The 24,658-nt window shown below is 34.4% G+C and overlaps 3 protein-coding genes and 1 long non-coding RNA gene across 6 annotated transcripts; 2 read left to right on the forward strand and 2 right to left on the reverse strand.

Annotated features, from left to right (window-relative positions):
• The first annotated feature begins 7,344 nt into the window (after window positions 1–7,344).
• Window positions 7,345–11,444, forward strand: LOC112523018 (protein PHOX1-like). Of its 2 annotated transcripts, XR_003070233.1 has the most exons (3): window positions 7,345–9,655; window positions 10,066–10,302; window positions 11,175–11,444. XR_003070233.1 is itself a non-coding variant. In XM_025132444.1 (2 exons), exons 1-2 carry the CDS (start codon window positions 7,591–7,593, stop codon window positions 10,212–10,214), a joined length of 2,214 nt encoding a protein of 737 aa, XP_024988212.1. In that variant the 5' UTR covers window positions 7,345–7,590; the 3' UTR covers window positions 10,215–11,087. The 2 variants fall into 2 exon arrangements, 1 of the variants encoding a protein (XP_024988212.1); XM_025132444.1 differs by lacking the exon at window positions 11,175–11,444 and having other exon boundaries at window positions 10,066–11,087.
• A 1,146-nt stretch (window positions 11,445–12,590) lies between these two features.
• On the reverse strand, window positions 12,591–16,518 carry LOC112525104 (probable signal peptidase complex subunit 2). The gene is made up of 5 exons (XM_025135065.1): window positions 16,273–16,518; window positions 16,020–16,171; window positions 15,815–15,896; window positions 13,027–13,172; window positions 12,591–12,889 (listed from the first exon to the last, which is right to left on the reverse strand). The coding sequence occupies exons 1-5, from the start codon at window positions 16,381–16,383 to the stop codon at window positions 12,793–12,795; spliced, it is 588 nt and encodes a 195-aa protein (XP_024990833.1). The 5' UTR covers window positions 16,384–16,518; the 3' UTR covers window positions 12,591–12,792.
• Window positions 16,519–17,029: 511 nt separating this feature from the next.
• LOC112526673 (peroxisomal nicotinamide adenine dinucleotide carrier) lies at window positions 17,030–24,151 on the reverse strand. Of its 2 annotated transcripts, none has more exons than XM_025137091.1 (11): window positions 23,962–24,151; window positions 23,788–23,865; window positions 23,607–23,681; window positions 21,316–21,446; window positions 20,864–20,918; window positions 20,104–20,205; window positions 19,052–19,120; window positions 18,879–18,983; window positions 18,350–18,418; window positions 17,641–17,695; window positions 17,030–17,466 (listed from the first exon to the last, which is right to left on the reverse strand). In XM_025137091.1, exons 1-11 carry the CDS (start codon window positions 24,040–24,042, stop codon window positions 17,270–17,272), a joined length of 1,017 nt encoding a protein of 338 aa, XP_024992859.1. In that variant the 5' UTR covers window positions 24,043–24,151; the 3' UTR covers window positions 17,030–17,269. The 2 variants fall into 2 exon arrangements, with proteins under 2 accessions (XP_024992859.1, XP_024992933.1); XM_025137165.1 differs by having other exon boundaries at window positions 23,788–23,875; window positions 23,962–24,145.
• LOC112526816 lies at window positions 17,126–19,387 on the forward strand. Its single transcript, XR_003070656.1, has 2 exons — window positions 17,126–17,565; window positions 18,871–19,387. It is a non-coding gene; the product is annotated as an uncharacterized LOC112526816 (long non-coding RNA).
• Window positions 24,152–24,658: the final 507 nt, after the last annotated feature.

Raw genomic sequence — 24,658 nt, forward strand, 5'->3', positions numbered from 1 at the left:
AAGGTGTAACGACCACTTATTACAAACTATTACCTCCATATTGATTCACAAATCATATGTGCTACCATATATTTCAAGATTAAAACAAGTCCACTGACACACGCTAGTGTATCAAGATCAACATCCTATTAATTACCAATAAATACACACTTCGTATTATTCTATAAATACGTTAAAAACAAGGGCAACAACGTACGCGTATTAGGATCGTAAGGACCTCCCTTGTTCCACCGACAACCACTGATTACCATTCTTAATTTTCACCACCTAGTTAGCCACCGATGCATACAAACGAACAGAAAAATCCATTGGTAACGAAGATCAATCGTATACTTTGATCTTCTTAGTACCAGCATATATACTTTTTTTTTCATGAAAAACGGTACAAGGCTAGTTGCTGGGAAAAGGCCTCGGAGTTTCTCAACAACCTGTCCCGTTAAAAATCTCTATCTAGTAAAAACACAACAGTTTACAAGGAAAACTCTAAAACCACAAAAAAGCCACATGCATCTGTAAAGACAAGTTAAACATTAAGTTTTTTTTTTTTTTTCTAGACATGAAGCCATATCTACCGGTTAATAACCCACAATTATGGAACAAGCATTCAAGTTCATCCTTTCATTTTAGCCAAAAATTCTCAACGCTTAACCATAAGGGTGGTGCTTGATTGGTTTGAGCTTAACTCCAAAGGTCAAAAGTATCAGGAGGTCTCAGGTTCAAATCCAAGGAGGAATAAAAATTCCCTTGTGGCCACGGAGGTTCAAATGGAGTGACTCCAGACTATCTGCAAAGCAGTTGGTCGCCCTAGGATTAATTAGCTCGCATAGCGGATTATATATCCGGGTTAATAAAAAAAAATCTCAACACTTATGACTTTTTATTTATGACTAATTATGACGTTGAGGACGAATCATACAAACGTTTGTTAACTTGCAAATTGAGTTTAAAGGACCAAGAAAACCATATAAAACCAACCCCGTCAATATCATTGAATTGGATTGGATCGATCTAATATTAAAAATATATATTAAATTATTAAGAATTGTTAAAAGAAACAAAATATGATATGTTGGAATTTGTCGTTTATTTAGTGTGACGGTGAAATAAAAGGAAAAAAAAGCTTATCATAAAATTATATGAAAAGACATCCTAAATAAATAAAACATCACAATTGAAAATAGTAAAAAGGATATTGCAATAAAGGTTAAAAAAACAACAAGAAATAATTGAAAACAGTAAAAACGTTGTCAAAATATAATTTGTCGCTACTTTATAAATAAAAGAATACTTTACATTATTAAGAAACAAGACTCTTATTTGATTGGTTTGAGATTGAGCTCTAAATGTTAAAAGTGTATGAAGTTTTCAGGTTCAAATCGAAGGAGGATAATTATTGAGATCTAACAGAATACTTAGTTATTTTCTTTATAAAAATTATATTATTAAACAAAAAATAAATTACTTCGGCATTAAACCTAAATTAAATTATAATAAAAAATTGAATTAATAATTTACACAAAAAAAATGATAACTTTTATATATTTTTTTAATTTTTATGATATCTTCAATTTTATATTTTATTAAGAAAAATATTATTGTTTGTTCAAAACCACATAAATTCGTATTATAACATCGATAGAGACCAAAAAGATAAAATGAAACATTGAAATCAAGATATATCTCGTTGCATTGCACGAATACCTATATCTCGTTGCATTGCACGAATACCCTTCTAAATTTTTGTAATATATTTCATATGATAAACGATAATAACAAAAATATAGATTATCTTTTAAAAGATATATCGCTTGAAAACTATACATGTTTCATATTTCGAACTTCATTTTGCTTATTAACTTGTAATTTTCCATTCCTAAAAAAATTATCAACAAAAAATGGAATATATTTATCATTTGTCATTAGAATTTTAGGGGTTGTTTATCCAAATGTTTATCCGGTAAATGCTTACCTATATGAGTCAACACTATAATTTATTTTGATGAGTAATATTTTAGTACATCAAAACGTATTGAATGCAACAATTTACCGGGTAAGCGCTTACCTGGGTATGAGTCGTAATCTTCACTTTACCAGGTAAAACTCTCCATCCTTCTCATTGCTCTTACCCGATAAGATTCTTGACCCTTGTCATGTTCATCCGATAAAAAAATTTATTTGGTACACACTTACCAAGTAAGCGTTTAGTAAACGGCCACGTAGTCATAATATATATGGTGACTCATGACAAAATATTTGGATGATTAGTTAAATATCGTTTAGGACAATTGGTCCGTTAATATTAATGTTCTTCAAAATCCCATTGGTTTCGAAACAAAGTAATTAATATCTTCTATGAAACTGTTAATTTTTTTTAAAAGACAACAACATTTATTAAGAAATAACTAATACAAGTACAAGAAAAAGGGTGTTTAGTGTGAGGTGCGATTACCTACCAAACCAAAGAAAACGGACATAAATGAGTAGAAGCTAAGAAAACCACGAAGAAACAACACAACAACCCAACGAAAACTGAATCAACAAAGAGAAACAAGGAGCTCATATGGAAGTTGAAATCCGCTAAGGAGTGTGTAACAACTCATATACCGAATCAACTAGTCCTGAAAATGGATGGCGTTTAAGCGTGCGACCTACATCGAGTAACCATTTACCGAATCGAGTAACTCGAAAACCGAATAACAAAAAACCAATTAAATCGAAACTTATTTTGTTTGGTTATCGATGTTACTTTAAAAAAAATTAAAACCGAATAAACCAAATTAACTATCCGAATAACACCACTACCTACAATTACAAAAACGGCTGTAAAAAATTTAATATCCCCTACTCCACTCCCATATGATATCTCAATATCACATTTGTATATAAACATATATTTTTATATACCAAGAAATATAATTTCATATATTCGGTCTCAATAACTACAAATGCTACATTACAAAGTAGCTAAAATATATTTTTCCACAAAATCTTTATACAAAATTTGTAATATAACAAGTTTTAAAATACAAAAGGTAACATGATATCCTTAAGATTCCATGCAGAAAAATAATTCTTTACAATTTTCCATTTCCCTTATCCTCTGGTTGAGTCCGACTTATAATGCACATTTTTCCAAAAACACTAAAATGAGAGTTAGACTTTGAAGTCTAGTGAAAAATCTCTTTATTGGTTGTTATAGGGTGAAAAATCACCAAATCATATTTATGAAATCATATTTGTAATAATAACAAATAAACATTAGGTTGATATAACAAACCTCATTTATTGTATCCAAACTCCCAACAACTTAATAAACATATTATGAGTGAAACTTGTCGCATTATATCAAAGTTTATATAAATATCTCGTATTACATGGATGAGACAAACTCATTTCCTCGCAACACACTGATGCGAGAATATGAATTTATCGCATCACACTGGTACGATAAACCCAACTTGTCGCATCACAAGGATGCGACAAGACTCGTTACTCGCGTCACACTGGTGCGATAACCACACTTCATCGCATCAATAGGATGCAACAACTTTAAGTTATCGTATCACATAAATATGACAACTATAGGTCACAACATCATATGCTTTAACTATGAATATAAAAAAACTCATATTTTGTAACTCATGATTTTGTCACCTTTATCCAAGCATACATCTCTCTTTGATATGCCACATTTATCCCAATATACATATTTCCTTGATATGTCACCCTTATAACCAAAATACACATTTTCTTAATATGACACATTTATTCCCACAAATTATATACTCATAACAAAAACCCACAATTGTGCTAATTATAGCATCAAAAAAAGTTTATGATTAACAACTCATATAAAGAACCATACGGTTCTACACCCAGTTTCCAAAGAAGAAAAGATGGTAAAAATTTAAACTCACGTTAATCACAAAGAAATGAATAACACTAATCTTCCACGTATAAATCACATAATCAATTAAGTTCTTTCCTCCTTTTGTTTTCCGTCTGATTCACACCCAAGAAAACACACAGAAAAATATTTAAACATAACCACCACAAAACCCTCTTAATTTACCACCGTAATTCAAAAACCACCCCAAACTTTATAACTAAGTAACCAATTATCACATATTCTACTTACAAATTCTTAATCAATAAACAATATCTAAAAGCATGTATCCTGTAACATGACATATGATTTTTTAATCGATCATTTCTGCTAACCGAATATACAACTATTAGAATAACTTATAAAAACCCGTCACAAATACAAAAATAACAATATGACGCGTCATATTTAGATACGCCCACAGGTTCTCCCAATTGGACCAGGTCGTCATGAGCCATAACATATACGGATATGTGTACGTAGTCATGAGAATACTAGTGGGAATTATATATATATTATATTGTGAAATAAAAGTAAAAGAAAGATGTGTTATCACCATCAACTTTATGACTTAATAATGGAAATAGAGTAGTGTTCTTAACTCCATCCGGCGTCATTAGTTGACGTTTTCTTCTAAACTCATTGATTTAAATCCCTTTAATTATATTTAAAATTTTATTAGTATTTAAATATATTAGAAGAATACTCGCGCAATACAGCGAGATACATCTTGATTTTAATATTTTATTTTATTATTTATCTCGGTCGATGTTATAGTATAGTTTTATGTGATTTTGAAAAAGCGATGGTGTTTTTATTTTTGAATAAAATATAAATGTGAATATAACATAAAAATTTGACAAAAATATATCAATATTAATATCAAATTAACTATTTAAAATTCCTATTTTTTGTGTAATTTTATAATTCAATTTTTTATATTATAATTTAACTTAGGCTTAATAACGAAGTAATTTATATTTGGTTTAATAATATAATTTTCTTATAAAGATAATAACTAATTATTTTGTTAGAACTCGGTAATTATCCTAACTATATTTTAAAATTAGATGTTTGTCCTCTAATTGATTATGTTTATCCGCAGTTAGCGAAATTCAAACATGGAGCTTTAATAAGTTGTACTTATGTATAATTTACTTGTAATCTTGAATTTTAAGTAATATGCATTAATATATAGTATTTCATACTTAAAAAAATGAGTTTTAAGAGTTTTTATCAAATGTTTTATAATATAACTAGAAGAGTACTCGCGCAATGCAGCAAGACACATCTCGATTTTAATGTTCTATTTTATTATTTGTCTTTGTCGATGTTATAATACAATTTTATGTGTTTTTAAGAAAACAATAATGATTTTATTTTTGAATAAAATATAAATTTGTAGATATCATAAAAATTTTAAAAAAAAAACATATCAATGTTAATATCAAATCAATTATTTAAAAGTTTTCATTTTTTATGTAATTTTTTTAATTTATTTTTATGTAATTTCTTTAATTTATTTTTTATTATAATTTAATTTAAGTTTAATAACGAAATAATGTATTTTTGGTTTAATAATATAWTTTTCTTATAAAGATAATAATTAATTATTTTGTTAGAACTCGATATTTATCCTAATTATATTTTAGATTTTTTATATTTTAAAATGATATGTTTATTCTCTAATTGGTTATGTTTATCCGCAATTAGTTACGCGAATTCAAACMTGGAGCTTTAATAAGTTGTACTTATGTATAATTTACTTGTAATTTTGAATTTTAAGTAATATGCATTAATATACAATACTTCAGACTTAATAAAGAGTTTTAAGAATTTTTATCAAATGTTTTATAATACAGTATATATTACATAAATCCCTCATAATTTTTATATTAAATACCCATATGTTATATTTTCAATTAAAATTACAACTTGTATGCAATTTTTTTGAAAACCTGGTTTATATTCAAATGGTTTTTTTTTTTTTTTAAACTTTTTGTTACATCTATTTTTCATTTTGTGTCGATGGTTAGGTCACAAAAAACGACATCAGTAATGATTTTTATAATTTGAGAGTTTCTCGAAGATTTAGATAGCGATGTTTTCTTTTAAATTCAAGAGTTTCTCGAATAGTTAGATAGCGATGTTTTTTTTTAAATTCATGAGTTTCTCGAAGATTTAAACAGTATTGTAGACATGAATACATCAGTAATATATTACAGCGGTTATGTGACTTTTGTTCAATGAGACAAAGCTATAAGTCACTAGTTATGGTAACACAAGGGAGTTGTACCCATGCTACGGTTAATTAAGGTTTAACCTAACTTCTTTAAGCATATAAAAATAATTGTGTAATCTAAAAATCATGATTAATTTTTATCAAGGATTGTTTTATTTAGAAGCGTTCACGTTGCAGTGTGGTTTAGGACTAAAATCATAACCAAACCACATGCACAGCTTAAGCAGTTCTCCGAACCACAAACAACATTAATATTAAGACAGATATATATCATCAACCATTAATATTAAGACGCACATTGATATTAATATGCGGTCCGTTGCAGTTTAAACAATGTTTTGAGTAATTCAAAATTACAAACTGAATCGTAAACTGTACCGTTAAACCCTTAAATTGTATTGTTTAATGTTGTTTGGTACGGTACAAATAGGTTATTTTGGTTTTAATTGTAGATATAAATTATGTGTTTATATTGGATGTATTTAAATAATGGGTACCAATTGGAACAATCATAACAAGACAACAAGATGTGAGTTTAGAACATAAATTGCATCGAGATTTAAACTTTAGGATTAAGATTAAGATTAGGGGTGTTATTATCCGACAAATAAAGAGGCAAAATCAAAAAGTAAGGGTATCTTTTAGGAGTGGGCCCTACTCTTTATAAGACATCACGACCGTACATGTCATCTGAATAAACTATTCAGCATTAGATACCTACAAATCATTTGTTGAAACTTAATTTATTCAGATATTTTAATACTTAGAAATAAAATTTAAAAACTATTTAAAGGGTGTCTGAGATCACTTGTAAAAATAAGTTATTGACTTATTTTGATATGATATTGGTAATAAGTATTTTTAATATTTAAATAAATAATTTATATCGGTATCAAATCGATAATAATTTTTTTTTAAATTAAATTCTTCTGATTTATAATAAATTTGATAAATGATAAAAAACTTAAGAAAAAAACAATTCAAATTAAATAACGTCTTATCGAATAAGTGATTCATTCGTTGTTACGAATAAAAAATGTAAAGAAGTATGAAAACTAAATCAACTCGTCTCCCGTTTCTTCGGCTCTTCCCACTCAAAAACATTCTCCACCCAAAATCCATAATCGATTAGGGTTTATTTATACAGGGCGAATCAAATTCAGGTTGGAAGAATTATCTATCTATATATATATATATATATTCCTTGATCCCTTCTCTGATTTGCTTGTTATTCTTTTTATCGGATGTTCTGTTTGAAGCTTGGATTGAAATTATATACGTTTTCGGACTTGGATTTGAATGTTATTCAATTGGATTTATAGTTAGTTGAATGAATGTGTGAGGCCCGGATTTTGTAGGAATCGGAATAACAATTATCAAGCTTAGGTTTGGGATGTTTGTGATTAAAAAGAGTAACGTGGTTATGGTTTTGAGGGTTTACTGCTAATTATTTGGAGTTGAAATGGGGAAACCTACGGGTAAGAAAAAGTTACAGGCCAGAGCGGAAGAGGTTATAAAACAGAATAAAGCAGAAAGAAGTTCGAAACAAATTGATGAAGATACTGCTGTCTTAATTCAAATGTCTCAGGAGTTGAAGGAAGAAGGAAACAGATTGTTTCAAAAGTGTGATTATGAGGGGGCAATGTTGAACTATGAGAAGGCTCTTAAGTTGTTACCTGCAAACCATATAGATGTTGTGTCTTTACGCTGTAATATGGCTTCTTGTTATATGCAGATGGGTATTGGGGAGTACCCAAGGGCAATACATGAATGTAATTTGGCTCTTGAAGGAGCTCCCAAGTATAGCAAGGCTCTGTTGAAGAGAGCTAGGTGTTACAAGGCTTTGAATAAGTTCGAATGTGCATTGAGAGATGTTAGAGATGTGTTGAGTATCGAGCCAAACAATGTCACAGCGTTGGAGATTCAAGATTCGGTGAAGAAGGCGACTGAAGAGAAGGGTTTAAACGTTGAAGGGACCGAAGTTGTTTTACCACCTCAAGATACAGAGCCTTCTGCATTGAAGAAGGTCAAAGTGTTGAAAGAGAAGTTGAAAAAGAGGAAGAGCAATAGAAATGAGAAAAAGGGTGCTGAAAACGTCAACCAGAGTAAGGCTGAAGGTGAAGAAGTCAAGGAAATCAAGGTTGAAGAGGGTAAGGATAGAAAGGTCGAAAAAGTTGGGGACAACAAGGTTAAGAGAGTTAGGGACAAGAGGATTGGTCTGGTGGAAGTGAAGAAGGCGGAGGCTAAGGTAGTTGTTGAGGATGAGAATAGCATTGAAGAAGAAAAAGCTGTCACGAGGTTGGTAAAATTGGTTCTTAGGGATGACATAAGGTGGGCGCATCTACCTATTAGTTGTAGCGTTAGTTTAGTGAGGGAGATAATTCGGGACCGTTTTCCCGGCTTAGAGGGTGTGCTTATCAAGTATAAAGATCGAGAAGGAGATTTGATCACCATCACAACCACTGCCGAGCTGAGGCTGGCTGAGGCTTCCAGTGATCCTCAAGGTTCTCTGAAACTGTATCTTGTAGAAGTTAGTCCAGATAAAGAGCCACTTTACAAGGATTTCACAAGTGATGGATTTCCTGAGGCCAGTGGCTTAGTATCTAGTGTTTCCAAGGATGGTAATGTGGGAAAAATCGGGGAAGTAGAGAAAGTTACTACTTGTGTAGAGGACTGGATTGTCCAGTTTGCAAGGCTCTTCAAGGATCATGTGGGATATGATTCTGATTCATATGTGGATCTATATGAGCTAGGAAGGGAACTGTCGTCAGAAGCAATTGAAGAAATTGTTACAACTGAAAATGCTCAAAAGCTTTTCGATATTGCTGGAGCAAAGTTCCAAGAGATGGCTGCTTTAGGATTGTTTAACTGGGGGAATGTTCACTTGAACAAGGCAAGGAAATGGGTGGTGTTTGCAGAAGATGGAACCAATGAATCAATAAAAGAGCAAGTGAAGACAGGATATCAATGGGCAGAAAAGGAATATGTAAGCGCAGGGATACAATACGAAGAGGCTCTAAAGATCAAGTCAGACTTGTTTGAAGGTTTTTTTGCGCTTGGACAGCAGCTGTTTGAACAAGCAAAGCTTTCATGGTGCTACACGCTTGGGACCAAACCGAGTTTAGAGGTGGGGCCTCCTGCACAAATCTTGGAGCTATACAATAAGGCTGAGGACAACATGGAACATGGAATGCAGATTTGGGAAGAATTGGAGGAACAACGCCTAAATGGATTGAGCTTATATGATAAATATAGAGACGACTTGATAAATTTGGGCTTGGAAGGGTTTCTAAAAGATATATCTACTGATGAGGATGCAGAGCAAACTGCAAACTTGAGATCTCAAATGTATATCTTATGGGGTACCTTGCTTTATGAGCGATCTATTGTGGAATTTAAGATGGGTTTGTCAGCCTGGGAAGAATCTTTGACAGCTTCAGTTGAAAAGTTTGAGCTTGCTGGAGCCTCACCAACAGATCTAGCAATACTTATAAGGAACCATTGCTCCAATGGAACACCTTCTGAAGGTAATTCACACATACTCATAAAAAATGAAGAGTATTAAGAATGGACAAATTGCAATAAGTAGCACCTTACTTTCACTTCATTTCTAATTAGGTCACTGGACTTCAAAAATCGTTATTAATACCATCTAATTTCCAAAACCATCTAACTTCCAAAAACAGTTATAAAAAGTCATTCAACATTGTCAACATTTAATATATTCTGGTCAAAGTTACCTAAAATAATCAATTTCGAAAAGTACTCGGCGATTTAGTAACAAATGTTAAAGTACAATGATCAAATTAAAACAGAAGTGCTAAGTACTTTGCTATTTAATGCAATATTCCCTATAAGAATCAAAAGAATTTATTAGGTTGTTTGTTTTTCCGGATAAGAGAATGTTATACTTATTTTTGTATTTGCAAAAGGGCAGGTCTTGGTTCCAAAATTGATGAAATAGTTCAAGCATGGAATGAGATGTATGATGTTAAAAGGTGGCAGACTGGTGTTCCATCTTTCAGGCTAGAACCACTCTTTCGGCATCGGGTCTCAAAAGTACACTCTGTCATGGAAAGTCTCTGAGACTTTCATTCGTATCTTTGGCATTTCCTCACCACAATTAAAAGACACCGTATGATTTAGACGTTGCTTAGAGCCCTATGATTGTCAAGTAAGATTGCTAATCCTTTTAACTTTTATTATGCTTTCTGTATAATTAGGAGTGACTGCATACTATTTTCATCAACTAATTGCTCATGGTAGGGATATTGCATGATCATCAGATATTTATGCAGTAGTTGGTATGAGTTGACTTTGTGCAGAAGAGGAATAGGTCTTTATGTGGTTATTAACTGCATATCATAAAAGGCAATGCTAATTTATTAATCAACAACAATGCAATGTTTAGCACTTGTCTGAAAGCTGTTTTAGAGGCAATGTAGTGAGTGTGACATTTTATTTCGATTGAATGTATTAAATATCATCACATCAACTATACTATTCAAAGAGTAATAAAAGCATTAGAAGGTTGTGAACATTTAAATACACTTGGGTGACGTTTGACACTCTTGTTCTGTTTCATTTTTAGCTAAATTCATAAATCTTACCCATTTCATTCGACCCGTTGAAGGTAAAATATAACCCAAGTTGACACATTTTTAGGTAAAATGGGTTGAAATTTCAACCTCTAATTCTCATTTTACTTCATCTATCATGTGTAGTGTAGATGCTGCCTTTTGTTAGCCAATAGTTTGCTCTATACATTCTGAAGCTTGTCATCATTTCATCCTCCCTTTCATCAATTAAGATGATATCATCAGAGGAAATAGTACACCATGGTACAGCATGATGCATGTTCTTGTTGAGCTTATCCATAACTAAAGCAAATAGCCAATGTTTTGCTCTTGTTTTTCAGAAATCGATGATAATCCAATACATGCCATCTTACGATGTTCATATATCCGATTGCTAAATTGTTATACCATGAGCTAAGTTGGTTACCTATCTCTGTATTCAAAATGATACCATCGATGTATTCTGCAGGTTTCTTTGTAGATTGTTGTCTTGACTTGCAATTGGAGGTGAAGATGCAAATAGCGAGTTGTTCTTTTTGTATTAAGGATGCATGGTTTGTTTGTAGAAGGAAAATGTAGGTGTAAAGCATTGATAGTATAGGGTGGCTTCTCTTGCTCATGTTAACTGTTGAGCAAACAGGGTTGTGCAGTTTTTGGTAATTGTTTCTGATTCATTCTTGTATATAATAATTAAAAATAAATAAAGTTTAAAAACTGTTCTGTTATTGTTGGAACAAAAAGTTCTGGTGCCGATTGATTTAAGCTTGGGCTCCAAAGGTCAAAAGTATCTGAAAGTTTCAGGTTTGAATCCGATGAGAAATAAAAAACCCCTTGCACGGAGGTTCAAATGTGGTGACTCCGGGCTACCCGCGAAGCAGGTGATTGTCGATTAGTCAGCTCGCATAGCAGGTTGGACATCCAAATTAATTAAAAAAAAGTTTCGGGTTTCACATTTTTCTAACACAAGAAAATGACCAAGAAAACTTTCATGAAATTCTGTCATATTTTGTTGTCGTAAAGGCACTGCACCATTAAAAGAACACTTGGGGCCTTTAACTAAATACTTACCTCGGTAAGTGCTTACCAGTTACCTTACTGGGTGAACATAACAAAGACTAAGGGGTCATTTACCTAAACACTTACCGGTAAAATTCAACACTATCGCTTACTTACCAGACAATACTTTATTCACTAAAACGCATCGTATGCAACAATTTATCCCGGAAAACGCTAACCATGGTAAGAGTCCTCGTCTTCACTTACTGGGTAAGACTCGATATTCTTACCTTCGCTCTTACCCCGCGTAAGATTCTTAGTCCTTGCCGTATTCATCCGGTAAAGTAAAGTGACTTGGTAAGCGCTTACCCGGATAAGCGTTTGGTAAACGGCACCTAAGGATCTTACCCATTAAAAGGGAGACAAAGATTGAGAATCTTAGTCTGTTTACCAAACACTTACCACGTAAGTGCTTACCGGTAAAATTCAACATTATCACTTGTTTACCGGGTAAGATCTCAACAAAACGGTATCTTATGCAACAATTTACCCGGTAAGCACTAACCGTGGTAAGAGTCGTCCTCACTTATCGGGTAAGACTCTTGGTTCTTGTCTCGCTTTTACCGGGTAAGATTCTTGGTCTTTGCCATATTCATCCGCGAAGGTAATGTGACTTGGTAAGTGCTTACCCGGGTAAGCGTTTGGTAAGCGGCCTCTTACGCCGTAAGGGAGAGTGATGACTCTCGTCCAGTAAGTGCTTACCGGGCCGGGAATGTTACCTATAAGATAAATTAAAGTGGTGACTCTTGCCGGTAAGCTTTTGATAAACGACGCCTTACCTTGTATTCTCCTCTGTTTAAAAAAAAAATAGATTACTGAACTTGCATCCTTCATAAGAGAACAACTACTAAATTTCATGCAATTCAAGTCCAAATGAGTTTGTCCTTGATATTGATATGGTAAGTTCAAAACTCATCTTTAGGTATAATACACCAAGAAACATCAACCCCTATTGGTAAAAACACCATCACTACTCTCTGTCCCAAGTAATATCCCTATAACCAACCATTCTTGATGTTTGAAGCTTAAATTCACTTACTTTTCTTATGTTCTTTAGCATAATCGTTTACGAGCCCCTCAACATCTTTCCAGAATAGACCTTCCACCAACACTCCATCCTTTGTGAACCTGCAGAAAATTCATGTACCTTTAGAAACAGAGCAGAAGAAATCACAGAATGCAACAGGTAAAAGATTCGTTCCGCAACGGTACTACAGCATTTGCATAAGGTATATATATATATATAGAGAGAGAGAGAGAGAGACCATTTGGTAACACTTTTGGTGAACTCCACTGTTGGCTTTGCAGAAATAGATTTGGGATCAGCGCTGGCTATTGTAAGTGTATACATATCAGAGAATCTGGGCAACTTTGAAGATATCATCAAGCCAGTGCTGTTGTAAGCCGACCCCTGTCAAAATAACACATGCTAACTGTAACCAGTTTACACTTTATGAAAGCTATTAACAGGCCGGGATCCACAGTGAGTTTTACTTCTTCCGTACAATAATTTCTGGAAGAATTATGTGCACATGAGTTGATGCGACACCCCGATAGTGGAAATTTTATCATGACAAACACGTCCTTGTTTACTAAAGAGGCTTCAAATAGTCTTGTTGCGCAATGTGCTAAATACTTCTTACATCCAATTTATAGAAATGTACTCCATGTTTGCATGTAAGTGCATGTAGCATATAGGTAAAGAAAAGACTGCATATTGTTCAAAGCATAAAATTCAAGAATGCAGTATATACACGGTAGATTGTGCAAAGAATATATCATACAGGTAGAGAAAAGACAGCATGTTATCCAAAACATAAAATTCAAGATGCCAAATTGGAGTCCCAACATTAATTAGTCTAAACTTTAAACTGATTCTCTAATTCAAACTATAAGCCATTAGCCTTAGCTTCCAAACATCTTATTCAGTAAGAATCTGAAAGGGCCAAAGAAAATTTAAAAATCTGAAGCAGGTAATTTAAAATTGAGGGCTATATATCAGCAATCCATGAACTGCTATGTAAGACGATAAACCCATAGTAGGCACTAGGACAGGGCATCCAAACAAGGCCTTCAAAATATATGTAAGCCTATACATGACTGGTTTCAGGCAGAGTATCAGCCTTAAATCTGGATAATCTGTGGCAGAGTATTCAAAAGTTTAAGGACATATTTGGTATATGAGAAAATTTTAGAAAGAAGAATGATATAATAGACTGTCCTCAGTGTCAACAAAAACCGAGTTTGTTGAGATAAAACTGATGTGAAAAATATCAAGATAGTCTATATCCTTGTTTTTAGGTTAAACCCTTGGTTAAATCCAAAGCAGGGTATCTCAACTGCAGTTTGAGTAGATTACCTCAAAAACTGCAGCTTCTTGACAAGAACATTCTATTATTCTTGCTGTTCTTCGTTTCACCAAAAGGCTTTCACCTGAAGAATGTAGATATAAGTTTGTGCTAGACAGGTCATTGTTGGAGTTGGTAGTTTAAGGTCCAACAATGAACAAAATTCCTGTTCATATTGTACTAGTGCAGGGACTTGATACAAGAGACACCATCCTATCAAGAAAGCATATGATATCAAGCATTCATAAGGCAAGGTTTCATCGGAGATCCATTTTGCATCTTGCCATGTGATTTTGTCATGTTATTGAACTTGTTCCAACACCTTACATAAAGCTAATATCAAGTCTAGATCTGCAGAATTCTCCAATCAGTAGGTGATTTATTGCATGTGGAAACCCATCTGCCCAAACTTTTTGGGTGACCTCCTTTTCTTTCTTCTATATAACACACTTAAAGACTACATATCTCTCTTAAATCTTTATTTACTTTCCCTTCACCAGAATCTTTATGTTGTCATTTTCCCCCTTTTGTCCTTCCTTCTAATTGTTTTTTTTCTTAGGTTAATGGCAGCTTTACTTTATGCCATATTCTTCATAAAATCTGACTCAAAGGGATAAGATTTATGAAAATAAAAAACCAGATTTATAGTCAATTTCATCCTTTATTTCTTATGACGCCAGAATTCCACTTTTAAACTCTCCAAATATTCTAATATTTCTAACTCTATGACGTGTGATCAGATTCTTGGTTCCTCCAAAAAGGTTCCATCCTCGTAACATTAAGTCGAAGGTAGATATACTATATGCACATTAGCAGGTTCCAAGGCACATGACTGGTGTCTGGTAGTGTCATTCTTGCTTTTTCTGAATTTTTTCCGGAAGTAAGGTTAAAAAAATATGGAGAATCATGGTACTGTTAAAAGGAATTCATCTGGTCCTTGCTTTTGGATGCTCTTCCTTTTAAGTAGAGTGATTCTCTACTTAATGTTAATGCCCAGTCACCTCCTAGTAAGTAACAACACAATTTTATATGTCAACAAAATTACATCTGATTTATACTAACATTGTTATAGCCAACAAGCCCATGTAGCTTACTTGCAACTGACGCAAGTGAGCACAAATCCTTCAAAATTCACAAAGAGGATGAAATCTTTTCTAAAAAGGCTAAGGAGATTACAAAGGCTGACAGTGAAGAAATATGATATCTCCCTCCTCAAGAAGAAGCCAGGGATTGGAGCGTGTCCTAACTTTATGGAAGATTTATGGCAACCACCACATGTTACCATCAAAGTCGCCAGAAGATTCTTGATAGAATAAATATGTGCAGTGACACATTTTATCACCTGATAATTACAAAACTCTCTTCAAGAAAGGAAAAAGTGGTAAGTTTTATGGTGGATGTTGCCACATATATTCTCTATTTCCAACAAGTTGATAATCACACACTCTTCAAGAAAGGAATTTATAAGTCATCCCACATTTCAGGCTCCTGTAAGAAATTCCATTTGCTACTTAAAGAACAAAACCAGGTAACATCATATATCCACTTCATACACAAGCCAAATCCAGTTCAATAATGTACATCAGTTTTTCCCCTTGAAAGTACACCATCTACAAAATGAAATTCAAAAGTAGACTAGATAGTTGCTTATCAATATTCTCACCAGAAAAAAGCTAGAACAAAAGGTTTGAATAGAAAAACTTACTGCAGGAGGATAGGTAAACAAAATTGCATTCTTTTCCTTGGTGTAGATGATCAGCTGCAATATCCCGTTGAATAATACATACTTGCAACAGTCAAAGATCAAACACATTCTATTTTGAAATAGTAACAATATAATGGAACTTGTATGGGGATTAATCATGCATAAAAACATAATGCACCAAAACGCTACAAATTGAAAAGGATATAATACGATGCACCCGATGAGGTAATTTTTATTATCAGGGAACTTCTTGTTGTAAAACTGAGCAAACAGGGCGATAACGATAATGATCACACCAATCAACAATCTAACATTACTCATCCTCACATCTTCACTGTAACCACGGCTTGTCACGATCTAAACCACATAAATCCAAAACGATTATGAGATCCTTGAAGCATAACGAAATATTAGAGACTTTCGAAATCAAGATGTGTGCGAGTGAAGTTGTGTTGTACCTCAGATACAGATTCATCGAGTAAGTGTTTGATGGAGTGATGATCCAAGAGATTAGCCTTTTTAGGGCTTTTAGTAGAGGAATTGGCGGTGGTGCCGTTGGTGGCCGTCATCTCCGATTCCTTTTCCTGTTTTTACGATTCAAAATGTCTAGGGTTTGTCTTAATTTTGTATTTGGGGGTTTTATTTACTGCATCCAGTAAGTAGTACATGGAAAGAGGACGGAAATTTGCAACCGCCGGACGTCGATCCTAGTTGAATTTACCAAACCGGACTACATCTATCGAGTTTAGTACACATTAAGCCCTCCAAAAAAAGAAATTTGCTTTATAGACCACAAAAGTATCGCCTAATTTTTTCTAAGTACATAATATTTAAATACAGAAAAAGAAACTTACACACACATTTTGAGGTTGAAACCTTTGCCCTTTAGAAAGATTAGGTTACCGAACACCGTCGGATCAAAGATCCTTTGTTTTTTTATTTTAAATATTCTACTGTTGCTTCCATAAAAGCAAGTTCAGACAGCTAAACCTTAATAAATCAGGGTTCAAATCAAATGCTCAACCAAGATTTTTCTTGGCCAACCCTTGTCCGGTCTGAGATCCTTACAGAATCGAACGAGAGACTTGGACCGAGGTTGTAACATGTCTTTGGAGGCCGGATCCAGTCCACGGTCAAAATTCAATTCCCAGTCCATTCCACAACTGTTCAAATACCAAGTTTCATGAGATGAAACAAAACCAAACAACATAGGAAAGGATAAGAAAGGTGGGGCTATTACAACATTATCCTCACAATATCAATCGTCCAGTTTATACATATTACACCAATACCTTACAATGTCTTGAAGCTTTATCCACTAAACAATACACCACACACTCAAATGTAACAATCATCATTACTAATTCTTTCTATCAAATGCCCACATTTTCTGCTTCTGAATCTTTTTCTATAAGAAACATCTGACTATTATTTTGAGATGCGTCCGGAATCGAATCATCGTAAAGGTTTTGATTGAACAGCGTTAGCTGCATCTTTCAATAGCAGCCATCGAGCTCCATTCACAAGTTCTTCCTTTACCATGAACAAAACCGCTGCTGCAAGAACGCTTTGTACTATCTTTGTATTCATTCCTTTGTAGAAGCCATGGAGCCCTTCGTAACGTATCATCTTCAAAATTGCATCCAGTGTACCTGATGGAAACACAGCTTTAGCAAATACTAATCTTTTTCAAAAGATTAAAGATCGTGAAAAAGAATACGCGAATAGAAACATCTCGTACGTTATGGGAGGTAAGTAGGTTCTCTCTGATTTAATACAAAGAGGAACGTGTGACGTAACAATTTCATAAGCAAAGATACGTGTACCTTTGTACTGATGCTTTTTGTCTACCCCAATCGCTTGCTTTGCTTGGAGTCTCGACTGCAAAATGCAAAAAAAAATCATTTAAAACACGGGAGAGAATAGATTTACTCTCCCTACACCCTGGGGTGATGTTGCGAAACGATTAAAATCGGGCAGCAGTTTTCGAGTCTTTTGACACCTAATATCGTTAATTACGAGTTAGATTCTGGAAAAAAGAGAAGTCATTTTATAGATCTGATGTAGTTGCCATTGCAGATGGTACTAGTCAGCTCTGAAGTGGGACTTGTGGCACCCTAAACTAGTGATGGCCAAAAACCGGTCCCGGGCTGGTCCGAACCGGTCCCAAGTTTTTTCATAACCAGCCATAACCGGTCCCGGTCGAAAATGGTAAGACCGGTCAAGGTTCTTCACCACCGGTCCTTTGCCGGCGGTCCCGGGCCGGTTTGGCCATCACTACCCTAAACTACTAGTTACAGATGGCATTCGCTGGCTTGGTGGAATATGTCGACGAGTTAGAATTTTTTGGTTCATATAATCTTTTCATGATGTCCAAAACAATTCTAAACATAATACAGCAACAAGGTTCCAGAAATAAGACACTTCCATCAGGAATTACTGGGTCTTAATCCAATCACTGATTTCACAAAATTATGTACACTAATTACTACAAAGCTCCAACGATAAATTTCTGTAGGACTTCCAAGTACTTACCTTTACAACTAAAAGAGGATAAGTTACGACCGTAGCCCCAAGTTTTGCCAACGCCCCAAGCAAAAAAACCTGAAAGATTATGCAGAGTTGTCAGATGCTGCCTACAGATAAGAAAGGGAGAGCTCAGTATACTTCTAGAGAATTACAATAAGTATGTTGGCCATGTTTGGCAATCATAAGCTAGCTAATTTTTTGAGCTTATTGACTCATTTGGTTAGCCATATACATAGAGGTAGCTTTTTGGTATAAGCTAGCTTTTAAAAAGTTGCTTCAAATAGCATTTCGATGAAGCTCCAAAGGTCTTTTTCCACTTTTTCCAATTATGCCTCTTATATTTTTCAAATTAATTTTTCAACATGTTCTTTTAGGTCATTTTACATTGCCATCTATCTAGCTTATCAGCTAGTTTACCAAACATGACTAGCTTATCGATTAACAGCTAGCCTATCAGCCAACAGCTAGCTTGCCAAACATAGCCATTAGATGATTATTTGAATAATCTACAGTAAGTTGATTAACAGGTACTTGCCTCTAAAGCAGTTACACCTTTGTTACTCTGGCTCGAAGCACGACGCTGCTTCAACTTCTTTAGTAGGGTCTCATACAGCATAAACTGTATGGAAGGATTGCTGACCTGGTAGAAACAAATAGGGACAAGAAGTGACAATCCTACAGCATGGACCAGAGCTAATTGACACATACCATAACCAATGTCGGGAAAACGCCTTTCCAGAATCCCCAGATTCCAGCTTCATCAAAGACTTCTTGAACCTGCAGAAAACAAACTACTTGAATTAGAATCTCAAGGACTAAATCATCCATAAAATCAACTGTAAGTTAAGCCCAACCAGTTGAATCATATTTTCAATGGCCAACACTATGGTATTGAATAACAATCAAAACGATACTCGGGGAACTATGACCTCGTAGTTACACAACTTTTTTGCAAGATGTGATATGATTTCCTTTGTGTATCCAACAGGGCAACACCCCATACCCTTTGTTACATGTCATTTGATTGTTTTTTCTTCTCGGGTAGATAACATTTCTTAAGCTGCTTAACAAGACTTTTCAATATCCCATTTTCACATCCCCACAGATACCACTTCTACCTCCAAAACTAATCACTTGACATTAATGCCAAACACATCATGCAAGGAATGAAAACTGAAAGTGACTTCTCGAATAGGTGATAGTTCCACAAAAAAGGAACATTACAATGGAGCAAAGAGCTGAAGAACAAAACAGACCTCAAATGTCAATAAAGTAGGTTTTGCTAAACTAAACAAATATCCAGCTACTCCCCTGAGCTCCATCAACCAATCCCACAGAGGATATACATACTTTCACCCATCCATATAGAAAATCCTATCCTTGAGAAAGGTGTCACAAATAATTTAATCCACATGTAATCATAAATTGTCTTATGAAAAAAATTGCAAGATTTAGTACAACATCAAATTATACATAAAGACAAACAAAACATAACAATAGTGTACTTTCAAGGGGTCATGTGCAAGATTAAAAGCACTAAACAAAACCCATTTAGAGAACATTTAGAATTAGGAGTAGCTCACTCGAACCAACTTTGACACCCACAGCAGAAGAAAATCATCCAGCCATTTTTTGAATATAGTTTCATAAAGACAGGAAGATTCTTAGAATTGTTAATGGCTAAATGCTTAGCAACAGAGTATGATGTGACTAAATTATGACAGTGTAGAAGCAAAATGGAGGTGTACACCAACACATACCGCATGACTAGTTGCATAGGGAGGTGGTTCAATTCCACCAACAATCGCATGTTCTGAAACAATAGGTTGAACCTGGTTCAATGGAGATTTCTTTGTGTGGGTCTGCAAAATGAGTTACATTAGAACCTATAATGTCATCACATGTCTTATAGTCAGAAAGATTGAATCCTTCATATTCAAAATGTTCTTCCTCCTTCCCACTAGGGAGGAAGGGGAGGATCATAAAATACAGGTACCTTAAGCACGTAGAGTAATAATAACTTTATGTTAGGGAAAGCAATACACCCTTTTATTCCATTAGCCAAGACGGAGTGAGGATATGGATGGAAAATGAACATGTATAAACTCATTTTTTCCACAAAATTTAGTTCCAGAATTGACATCTTGGTTTTAATATTTTAATAATCTAAACAAGAAATTGAAATCATTTCAAAGTAGAGATACAGTTTTCAAATCAGACCAAGATGTGTCTAACTAACAGAACAAGCCGCCCTAGCATAGGCTGGGGAAAATGTAAGACTGTCAGATCACTTGCTTACATTGATAAAGTACACAGCAAACCAAGATAAAATATGATGATCCTCAGAATTTATTTTGCTTCCAGCAATAAACATCATTGGTCCAGGAGATACAGGGTACTGGGAAACCATTTTAAACAGGTAGCTATTCCAAGAAAATCCACAAAATACTATTTTGTATCAAAACCTAGAATTACATAGCCTAGTTATCAGACTTAATAAGTAAGCATAAATCTCCTCACCTGCATACGGGTAACTACTACCCAAATAGGATTTGTCAGCAGCACATTCACACACCTACAAGACAAGTGCTTGATATCAAATAGAGCAATATAAACTATGCAATTGATAGACGTCCTGGTTTTTAATGCCTCGCCAATTGTAGAGATAAAATAATCCAGAAAATTGATGGAAAAAAAGAAAGAAAGAAGGAAAGAAAAGAATGCAAGAGAAGAAATGTCATCGATAAGATAATATTGTTTTGGTGACTGAACAAGAAAAAGAGAAAGCAAAAACTGGTCTTAAATTTAGTTGAAAGACGGGAAAGGTTTTAAATATATGCCATTCATGGGTGTCTTTTGCTCCAAACAACACAAATTTTGCAGAAGTGGATGGCCAAGGAACAAGACAAGCATGGCTAATTTTAGGATTTCACACTCAACAAATGTGAAGTAAGAAGTTAAGAACAAATTACCCAGACATAGCAGCCACCATGAGTGATGAAAGCATCCCAACCGATCCATCTCCAGCTCCTTCCTTCTTACGTCTAAGTGCAGTAGCTTCAGCTTTGCTCCTGAATATTTGATAGAAATAATAGTAAACACCCTGTAGCATAGAAATAGGATGGCAAGAATCAGACATATTGGTCACTGAATTTGTGTTTGTTCCCATATCAGGATTTTCTATGAGTTAACAACCCACCTAATGTACCTACAAATTTAATAACCTTAAAGGGGATGCATGAGAAACATAAACATAACAGCAGTCATATAGCCAAACACTAATTATTAACAAAACTCACACTGGATATTGAAAAAATAGATTTTTTTAATGACAAAGGCCTACAGATCAACAGGGTACCTTTGGCAGTTTGGATACCATAGAAACATTGGCAACATGCACATTATACCAAGATCAGGAACAATAACTGACAGCTGGAAATACTTGTTTATTTTCACGATACATTCTTCACAAGGTTCATTAGACCCATATTTAAAGAAAATCTCGTGTGACGATAACTACAAAAGGCTCTAATTTGAAAATTCTTTACTTTACGGGTCAGAGATAGCTTCACATTTTGGTAATCTTAATCATGCATTAAACGTCATTCAATGGTGAACTATTCATTAGATTCCTAGGAGGCCACTTGGTCTATGGTTCTTTTAATTCACAGGTATAGAGCTTTACTCCCAAACATTTGTCAGATGGCTCATGTGTTTCAATGAGCTAATAGGTTCTGCAGTTCATTTAGCCTCTCTTGCCAGCAGCTCTTCTCCTCCGTCCTTGTTTTACCCCCGCGAACTCAGCCTTGCAGTTTTTTGTTGTTTGTAGAAGGTACTAAAGGAAGCTCCGCTCCAAATCTTCTTGAAGCTGCTATGTTAACGTATATCTCCTTTTGGTTCTTTTGTCTAACTTCTACTTTGCAGTTACCCGACTCCTGATTAGGTTCTCTGAGATTTCTTTATTGTAGTTTTTCCTTCTATAGGGAATTTTGACAAGGTTATGATACACCAATATTCATACCTAGTACTTCCCTGAACCATTTTGTACTATTGGGGTTATGCTATACCATGCCTGACATGTTTGATTGAGGTTATTACTATTAGACTGCTTAAATAATATTTATCTTACATGCCTACGGGAGGAAATTATTAGAAAATTAAAAAAATATGTAATGCTTGATGCTAAGCAAGGAACAGAAGAAAAACATAGCATCTACATGTGGTCATGGTTGGCAAGATATGATAAAGGAAATCAAAAAATAAATGTCAGCATCAGTTGCTACATATCAATGTATTGTTTTACAAATATCACCTTGACTATACTATCAAATGTTTCTTAGAACTTCAAATTCTAATATATCAAGATTTACACTCTTTATGGATTCATGTAATTTTTGGTACTCCATTTGACAAGTCAAACATAAATGCATATTAAAGTTGCAACATTATTTTTTGGTCTCTCATCTGGATTGCAACTTTTCCTTACTTGGCAAATACTTGAGCTGAATTTACTTTTTGCTCATGATCATCATCATCATCAATTACAAGCTGTAATTGCAATTGCAATGACCCATGCGAAAATAGGAGTATGGAACAAACCAATCAAGGATATAACATTGGAATATGTCTTCACATGAAAACAAAAATAATAGAAAATCATCTGTTCTCTCTACCAGTATTCAAGAAAAGAATGGGCCTAAAGATAAACAAGCGCAGATCACACTGTTCATTAAGATGGCACGGTTTCCACTGTCGTGGACCACACATATCCACACTTATAAATTCCAGTCCCAACTTTGCCTGCTACTTGTGAACAGGTGAAAAGCCACAACATACCTTCAACTCACCTCACATGTTTCCTTTTTTCAAGACAGATTTACTTTAACTGTGTTTATTCGACAACGAGTAACTTCTGATGAAAAATTGCAGCTACATACGTTGTAAACATAAAACAAGTTTGCCATGATTCCCCTATTTTGCACCCATTTTATCTCCGTATGTTTGATTCCGGTAATTAACACTGGTAAATATACAGTCAGTAAGGCATTACATACAAGCGTAGGCACAATATAATGCCAAAACACACTGGTGCCCTTTTGCCTACAGATTTGAACTCTAAGAAGTCGCTTTTGACCTCTTGTAAAATATTTGTTCGAAAAAATCAAACACCGCTTTATAGGTTTTTGCCCATCTCTTCCCGCAGTTCAATGACACCGTAGAACTTTATCATAACGAAGTAAACATAAGCTACAAATAACCTCACCTGCGAACATGCGGTCCCAACCAGCGAGGGCGTCAAGCCACCGTACAGTCTACCCCACCCTTCTTGTTGAATAACCTAAAATGATCAACATAATCGCTCCATTATAGTAACACACAATTACACAGTCGAATTCCTAAACAAAATTAAGCTGAAAACTAGAGCAGAGGTCACAGCGGATTACCTGATACATCTGTTCAACAGTCCCCGCCTTTTTCTTCTCTTTCTTGGGATCTCTATCGGTTTGTTGACGCGTGTTTACCTATGATTAGCTAATTATAAAATCTTGATCGACAAACAAATTAACTAAAAATCAAAACTACACGGAGATCACATACATAGACTATGAAATACTTACAGTTTGGAGAGGATAAGTGATAAGCTGAGCGATGATTCCACCACCGGCGCCGGCCAGTCCATTGATTAAGGCGTCAGACATATCTCTTCCCCTCTCTCTCTCTCTCTCTCTTCTCCTCGTTTGATAAAATAATTGGAGGATCTAGAGAGAGAAAGGGTGTGTGTTTTGGTGTTTGTGCGTGTTTTTAGAGAAAGAGAGAGAAGAGAACGAAGTTGTTAAGAAATGATGTCTGACTTTGCTGTGAAATTGGGGTTTTTCCTTTGGAAGACCATTTTGACCACTCCACTCTTGACTTAATTACATTTCAATCACAGAACTTTCAAAACTATGAATTTGGCCACTTAACTTTTTAGGTTCGTCTTTGGTTAATTGGTTTTTTAATCCAAGACATTTTTATAAAAGTAAAGTTGGGGACGTTCCAATCTTTTTGGAGGTCCTGCTATATCCAAAAATTTTGATTACATTGCATAAATGAGATAACAGATAATTTATGTTAAAAAAAATATGGGTTAAACCTAAAACGATTAACTATCTGAAACTAAATCTAAACCATTAATGATTTGAACTTAAAACCAAACAACTAACTATTTGAACCTAAATAACTTCGGCTATAGTTTTACACAGGTCGATAAAAGACTTTAAACACATGCAAAATTGGGCCCCATAATTTTCGGGGACCCTGTTCAAAATCTCACAT

This window comes from Cynara cardunculus (genome assembly GCF_001531365.2).
Source record: "Cynara cardunculus var. scolymus isolate 2C chromosome LG 1, CcrdV1, whole genome shotgun sequence".
NCBI classification, from domain to species: Eukaryota; Viridiplantae; Streptophyta; class Magnoliopsida; order Asterales; family Asteraceae; genus Cynara; species Cynara cardunculus.